Below are 8,499 nucleotides of genomic sequence, written 5' to 3'. Positions count from 1 at the left end.
GCATGACATATATATACATATATATATATACATACTGTACTAATATATATATGTGTGTATATATATATATATATATAGCAACTAATTTTGAACTGTTTGAAATTCAGCCTTAATCATTAATCACTAATATTTTGGTAACACAATTATCCAAGCATGTGAAAGAGGGAGAAATGCATAGGGGATAGCTTCTGTGGACATAGGGGACAGCTTCTGTGGACATAGTGGACAGCTTCCGTGGACATGGGGGGAGGACAGCTTCCGTGGACATGGGGGGGAACAGCTTCCGTGAAGGAGGTCTTCCGTGGACATGGGGGGGGGACAGCTTCCATGGACATGTGGGGACAGCTTCCGTGGACATAGGGGACAGCTTCCGTGGACATGGGGGGGGACAGCTTCCGTGGACATGGGGGGGAAGCTTCCGTGGATATGGGGGGGCAGCTTCCATGGACATGGGGGGCAGCTTCCGTGGACATGGGGGAGAAGCTTCCGTGGACATGGGGGGGCAGCTTCCATGGATATGGGGGGGCAGCTTCCGTGGACATAGGGGGACAGCTTCTGTGGACATAGGGGGACAGCTTCCATGGACAGCTGGCAGAGTGGGCCAGGACTAATCTGATCAGTGACGGGGGAACAAAGGAGGTGGGAAAAAATGAGAAGAAAATGTAGATGTCCCATTCATGGATTTATAAAATTATGTACGTGTAATATATAATTGTAATTAAATGTAAGCTATTTATTCTGCGATAAGGCTCACCACAAGTATAGCCTTTAACCTCATGCCCAACATAACTGTGGTTTCTTCAGCTGAGGCCAGCCAGCTCCCGCAAGTCTCCCACTCCACGCTGCTCTCCCAGGAAGCATTTTTATTGGGAAGGCAGTGGTGGCTTTGTTTTATATATTTGCATTCTATGTATTTGTCCAAAATTTTATTTTCATGTTACATTATATTTATCTGATTCATGTTAAAAGCCCACTACTGAGGGAGCAACCCTCACTCAGCTTCTTAAACTACATTTATATGAACATGGGTTTAAAATGATATGACTTCATCCTGTAATTTCGGAAGCTAAAACTAACACCCGAACTGGAGAGGAGCTCTTTGCATCTGGATTACCAAATACAATGTGTTTCAATGTGTCCAAAGAACTCCTGAGTTGTTGTCAGCCACCAGGCTTGGCTCTGGCTGCGAGTAGCTGATTTTGATCACGTTCTTCCTCTGATCATGTTTGCAACCCTGGGGAGACCATTCATGTAAAGTCACAGACCAGTGCCTTCTGCACAGTGCCCTGGCCACTGACCCCACCCAGCACTCAGGAAACAGCTTCAGTAAATGCCCAGCATCACTTTTGCCCATTGTATCTGTTCTAATAGTAAAAATGTGTCATTGCATTATGCAGTGTAATACAATTCATCATTTAATTATTGTATCGTTTTCATTTTAGTAGGAAATTGATACGTATTTGGGGACTCTAAAGCAACCCCTCACCTTCCAAGATGCTCCGTAAGAGAGATCCTGAAATCACCTAAGAAGGCTGGACACAGTCAGATGTTTAACCCCTTAAACATCAGCCCCCTCGTCTGCACATGCTCTGATTGCCCAGGACAGGTGTCACACCCTGGGTGGCATCCCAGATCACTTACTCTCATAGTGGATGAGGAAGCCCACGCTGGCCCGGCTACTGTCAGTGGTGAAAAGCAGGTACATGAAGTTGCCTGTGCTGATGAGGAACTGTGGGGCCTGTGTGCCGTGGTATTCTCCAATCAGTGGGGATGAGCTGGCTGGCCCATCCCTGACTTCCAGAGTATCGTAATTGACTTCCGTCTGGAATCTGGGGAAGGACATTTGGAGCCAGTAAGCTTATACACATTGTCTAACATCAACACCCATAGTTAAAATTTCAAGTGTACCTACAGAGATGAAATGCTTAAAATAATATATATTAGAGCTTAGAGATTCATATGATGGAAGGATTGTAAGGTCTGCTGAAAGGAGCAGCACACTCTATTCTCTATCACGTCTAGCACACTAACTTGTAACACAACAGCTCTAAAGAAGGGCATCATCTCGCTCAGAAAGAAAAACAATGTGAGCTAGGTAAGTTTTTTCAGACAAGTAGATGATAGATGAGAAGTAGGTGTAAGATATATAGATGTTAAATAGATGGAGGACCAATAGCTGTTAGATAGATGTAGGGAGTTGATACACAGATGATAGAGAGATGATGATGATAGATAGATAGATAGATAGATAGATAGATAGATAGATAGATAGATAGATGATAGATAGATAATAGATAGGTAGATAGATCAATAAATAGATGACAGATTGATGATAGATAGATAGATGGAGATAGATAGATCAATAAATAGATGATAGATAGTAGATAGGTAGATAGATCGATAAATAGATGACAGATAGATGATAGATCAATAAATAGATGATACTTAGATAGATGATAGATAGATAATAGATAGTAGATGACAGAGCATAGGTAAATAGTAGATGATAAATAAATAGATAATAGATAGTTATGTAGATAATAAATGACAGATGATTGATAGGTGATGCATACAAATACATATAATTTTAAATTAGTGAAAGAAGCATTGATTATTCACTTTACACTATTTGTTTTTAACTTTTTGATTTATAAATGTCTCGGTAAATGTTCCACCTGCATGTATGCAAGTCCACCTGTGTCATGCAATGCCTGAAGAGGCTGGAAGAGGGCATCAGATTCCCTGGAACTGAAGTTAGGAATGATTGTTCGCTGTCATGTGGGGACCAGGACCTGAACCTGGGTCCTCTGCTGTCACCCCCGCTTTACATGATTTTCCACAATGTCTGTTTTACTTATTTAGACATCTTGAAATAGACATACTGAAGAGGATGAGCTCTTACAGAAAGGAAGGCTTTAACGGGCATGGTATTTAAGGACTTTGCTTGATAACCACCCTGTACTTTTTACACTCACTTTTCAGGGACAACACTGAGCAAGCCACCACTTCAGAAATCCAAGGAGGCCATAACGACTTGGGAAAGTCAGATCAGCTTCCAGAAAATGCTTAAGTTACCCTGCACTTCCAGTGAATCAGCCTACGGTTATTTTATACACAGCTGCCCCCGTGTGGGTCTCCTTGACACAATAATGGGACCATTCTGGGCGCCAAGGTAATTTCCTCAATGGGCCCACCTAGTCCTCCAAGAGCTAACCCAGTTTCCAAGTGCCTTGTTTGGCTCCAAGGCATCAGCTCTTCACTGCTTGCCTCTGACTCACCAGATAACTGAGCCAAATGTAGCTCTGGACGATGGGCCAGGGCCATCTTCCCACACTGGGCTCTGAGTATTGCTGACAAAGGACAGGGACCCAGGGAGCTCACCCAGGCTATTTGCATATCTCAACAACAGCAAATAGGATGCTAAGCCTCCTTTAATGGTGCTGCTCTGCTCCTCATCCAATTCTGGACATTCTTCTGCAATGCAAAGTCGTTCTATATTGTAGTAACTAACTAGGTTGGTACTAGGAACTCTGTTCCCCAATAAAGAGGAACCAAATGTGTCTTAGATGGCTCGACCTGAGGCTAGGACATGATCTGAGACTGATACAATTGGGGTCTGAATGTGTCAGCTTTTTTTACTCTAACACTGGTTCTAAAGACTGATGGGGCTAGGGAGATGGCTCAGCAGTTAACAGCATAACTGCTCTTGCAGAGTACCCCAGTTTGATTCCCAGCACCTACATGGTAACTAACAACTGTCTGTAACTCCAGTTCCAGGGGATCCAACACCTTCTTCTGACTCCATGGGCACTGGATGAGACGAGCACACTTGCACACATGCAGGCAATATACTCATACACATAAAAAATAAATATTAAAAAAAATTTAAGACTGTAATGTGCCAGATATTTGAGTTCAAATCCCAGAAATTGGGAGAAGTATGGAAGTCTTAAATTTGATATTGATGGAGTTCTAATGTCCTGTTTTGCTAGGGATAGGATAGGACTTCGAAAAAGCACTTCTCAAGAGAAAGATTCAGAAACCTGCAAACTCTAAAAAGGTTGCCTTGACTTGGAAGCTGGGCACCAGCAGCAGGGATCCAGACCTTACCAGCATAAGCTCCACCTCTATGAAGCATTAGCCATGGAGCGATAGAAAACCAGAGTACCTCACACAGCTCATCTTTGAAGAGCTCAGCACTAACCGAAGGCAAGCTAAACATCTCAAAATGTCAGAAGTATTAGATTGTTAAAGTGGAATTTACCCATAATACTGAAAATACCGAATTAAAAAAAAAAATAGCAAGAATCTTTCCTTAAGCAACTGAAACTGGGCTGCCATTAGACAGCCAAACAAGACACTGAAATCATTAGATTTATTACATGATTTAAATGCCATTTGTCCCTGGGATAACAGGGACTTCATTCAGTTTTCTCTAAATACCAGAAAGTTTAAGAATTAAAAGGAAACCAAATTTAAGTTATTGAATATTTATTGTTATTTTTAATGATTAATGTTACTGCATGGTCACTCACTAAGAGACATGAACCATTTCCCCCTTTGTTTGGAAGGATTATCTTATTGAAGACTATGGTCATCCAACAGAGGTATGCTAATAATTTTATATAAGGATAATTATAAAGATAACTTAACTCCTACTTAAAATTTTTCTAGTACAGATATTAGGAATTGTTAGAAAATTTCCGTAAAACAAAAATGAAATATAAGGATGCATCTTGAGAAAAAACAACATTCTGAATATTAAGACTCAGAATGTGATCTGGTCAAGCTATTTATAAGTGACTGAGTCTAGAAAGAACACCAGAGAGGCTCCCTTCGATTTTAAGCACAGGGTTTAGTCTAACAAACATTCCCAAACTGTGTCTCAAATAGCATCCTCACTTTCACATTATTTAATGAGTACTCTAATCAAAGCCAAACAGCTCCAGTGCTAGTCCATGCTTCATGAGTTTCTTTGGGGAATTGAATGACGCCCACTCTCTAAGTGTTAAGATCCATTTACTTATAGCAGGAAGTTTACCTGGGTTCCAAGCTTCCAACACAGGAGGAAAAAGTTTGGTCTTACCTATCGAATGTTATTTTGATGGAATGTCCTGGTTTTGCTTCAATGATCCATTCACAATTTAAAGAATCTTTGTAATATCCCGGCCATCCTGGGGGCAAGATGACCCCACTAGAAGCTGTCAGGTGTCCACCACAGGGGGCTGGAAGACAACACACAATCGGTCGGAAAACCTAAATCTAAGAGGGCGCACCATTGCACCCTCTCAACAGAAGTGGGAATCTGCACTAGTTACGTAGTTACTGGGGTAACCACGTTCACATAGTTAGTGGGGTCAGGTATCAAAGCAGAGCTCATTCCTCAGGAGCTGTGCAGGAAGAGCATTCCTCACTGTATCCCCCACGTTCACATAGTTAGTGGGGTCAGGTATCAAAGCAGAGCTCATTCCTCACTGTATCCCCATGAGTCTGAATCATCCTGAAACCAAGTTTTCCTCATGTAACAATGCCTATGTGCATGAGTGTTCTGTGCTAAATGACGTACAGGGTGACATCTGTCAATCACCTTCAACCTGACAAGGCGGGGGGACAGCTGGCCACACTGTATGCCAGTCGAGAAGGTGCTTCTGCCTGACAAAATCATGTTTAAATGTTGGGTGCCTTTCCTTCAAGTTTCTGTCATCAGTAATCCTCTCTGTGAATCCACAGACATCAAATATGTGCAAATTTACAAATGTAGCTAATCCAAAACAATAGCAGCCTTTTAGGAACAATATTCCTTTTATGAAAACATGTCTACATTGTTAAAATGACCTCAATCTTGATGCTGGAGGCCAGCAGCATGACAGAGAGGGCTGTGTTGTGTGATCTACGGGGCTTCATTCATAACAGGGAACAAAGAGGTCTACAAATCAGAAGGAACACAGATATACTGGGAGGCCACAGACACCTTGGAAATGAGTTTGCAAATTTGTTGACATGAGAAAATCTTTGAAACAGAATAGATAATGTTTCAAAAGCAGGATATAAATTTGTTCATATAGTATAATCTAACTTTACTGAAAGAAAAATTCCACTGAAATTGTCCCCTTACCAGTAACTTGCTATACATAGAATGATGCAGGAAGTTTTTAGTGTATTCATTTGTCTATCTAAGTATTTATGTGTGTGCTGTTTGTGGGGTACGAGTTTGTGTGCTTACTTAAAGGTAGGAGAACACACAGATCCCAGAGGTCAACGTTGGGTGACTTCCTAGGTCATTCCACACCATCTTGCAGTTTTTAGACCCGGTCTCTCACTAAACCTGTACCTCAGCCATTCAGCTAGACTCACAGGCCAGCACCATCTAGGGGGCCTCACAATTCCTGCCTGGACTACAGATATGTACCACTGTGCCCAGCTTTTTATTTGTTGCTGGAGATCCAAGTTCAATTCTTTGCACTTGCATGACAAACACTTTACCTACTGAGATATCTCCCCAGACCCCTCATGTGTGATTTCTTTAATTAGATCATATACCACAGTAACAGCTGTTTTTATAAATTGGTTTCCTGAGGAAAACGTACTTTCTGTTGTCATTTTTAAAAGCAACCTATTTTGACTAATTAATATGGAACTTTTTCTAAGGAAATCCTTAAGTTTATGTTTATGTACTATATAACCTTGGGTCCATGTAGATATGCCTTACACAAAATTTACAGGAATGTAGTTGTTGAAGTAATGAAATTCACTCTGAGTTCAGCATAAGCAGAGTTAACCATGTTAAACTTGAGTTAATGACCCAAGATGCTATACAGTTAATGTTTTCTTCTGCTTATCACATTATAATTTATGACACTTTACGTCTTCTATTGTTTTATATCAATGAAATCAGCATTTTAATCTTTATATTACAGGTGAACACTGAACACAAGAATGGAAACTGATGATTCTAACTTGGTGTATCAGTCAGCTGAAGCCAGCTGGCCTGTGTAACAAACAGCTGCACAGCCACAGTAGCTAGAACCAAGATGATGTGCTTCCCACATACCCCTTGATTTTCACTCTGAGTGATACTCTTCCTATCACATTATTCTCTAAGGTAGACTAAGCATGCATGTTCTGGGCCACAAGTTAGATATATCACTCAAACATATTTCTTTGGCCAGAACCCATCACATGTTCTGTCCCCAAACATGTCAAGGAAAGACTTTCTGCATGAAGGAATCAGAAGTTTTCCATGAACACCATAACCTTAAGATCTACATGGCTGGGGTTGGGAGAGATGGCTCAACAGTTAAGAGCACTGGCTGCTCTTGCAGAAGACCCAGGTTTGGTTCCCAGCACTCACATGGCTGTTTGAGGGGAATTTGATGCCTTCTTCTGATCTCCCTGGGCATTGCACAAATGTGGTGCACTTACATACATGCAAAACATTCAAAAATGTAAAATTAAATAGTAATAATAATGATAATAATAAATATACACACGGGTGACCAGAGAAAAGAAAACACATCAGTGTGGCCCTTAGAATATATGTGGTCCTTGGGTTTATGGACAATTTCAACTGCAATGGTAAGAGCACTGAAACTGTGTCTGTAAAATAGTTCCTTACTGATCACACACACACACACATGCACACACACATGCACACTCACACACACGCACACTCACACACACATACGCACACACATGCACACTCACACGCATGCACACTCACACACGCACACACGCACACACACATGCACACACACGCACACACATGCACACTCACACACATGCACACTCACACACATGCTCACACACGCACACACACATGCACACTCACACACGCACACTCACACACACGCACATGCACACATGCACACTCACACACACACACACACACATTTTTTTCTTATAGCTTTATTATTTCATTTTCTTATAGCTTCATTGTTGTTACCGGGTTCGGGGTAAGTCAATCTTGGCTTTACAGCATGCTGTGTGAGAAGACAGCAGTCTCTTGTGTTGTCTGTGGTGGTGTTCAGAGCGCCTGTTCTGGAAACACTGAGGACAGAGGACAATGCTATCGTGCTTCATTGCTTGTGCCTTTCAATAGTCCCATACTGATCATCTACAAATATTTTCTAGGGTAGTTTCCATCTCCTGTGTCTCACTTGGATCACTATTGATATTTTATGTTTTCTAGAAAGGTCACCAACTGCACTTAGACTTTAATTTTCTTTGAATTACAGTTGATGTTTACATAAACAGTTACTTTTTACCATGACAGCTGGGACTTTTCCAGGCATCACTGAGCAGCACTGAAGAATGAACATAGGTTAGAGATGGGAGAAATGCAGAGACAGGACTGCTTAGCCTAGAGGCCGCCTGATTTACATCCACACTGAGACAGGCTGGGCTGCGAGGAAATTTTGTCAGACAGATTGAGCTGAGACACTACTGTGAGAACTTTCATTGTTGCACTGGCGGTAACAGCCTTTTGTCTCTGTATATCCA

The 8,499-nt window shown here is 41.5% G+C and overlaps 1 protein-coding gene across 1 annotated transcript in view; it reads right to left on the bottom strand.

The window, feature by feature from the left end:
- LOC103731132 (CUB and sushi domain-containing protein 1-like) overlaps positions 1-8,499 on the bottom strand; it is a gene marked incomplete at its 3' end in the record, with an annotated part of 1,440,296 nt that overhangs the window by 38,000 nt on the left and 1,393,797 nt on the right. Inside the window, exons 16-17 of the mRNA XM_017797230.1 lie at positions 5,087-5,225; positions 1,642-1,829 (exon numbers count right to left, since the gene is read on the bottom strand). Of these exons, the coding sequence (XP_017652719.1) occupies positions 1,642-1,829; positions 5,087-5,225 (327 nt within the window). The remainder of the gene's footprint in view (positions 1-1,641; positions 1,830-5,086; positions 5,226-8,499) is intronic.

The sequence above is a fragment of the Nannospalax galili genome, unplaced genomic scaffold (genome assembly GCF_000622305.1).
Source record: "Nannospalax galili isolate Female #2095 unplaced genomic scaffold, S.galili_v1.0 scaffold1234, whole genome shotgun sequence".
NCBI lineage: Eukaryota > Metazoa > Chordata > Mammalia > Rodentia > Spalacidae > Nannospalax > Nannospalax galili.
The sequence above is the reverse complement of the archived record's forward strand: the minus strand, read 5'-3'. Positions and strand labels throughout refer to the sequence as shown.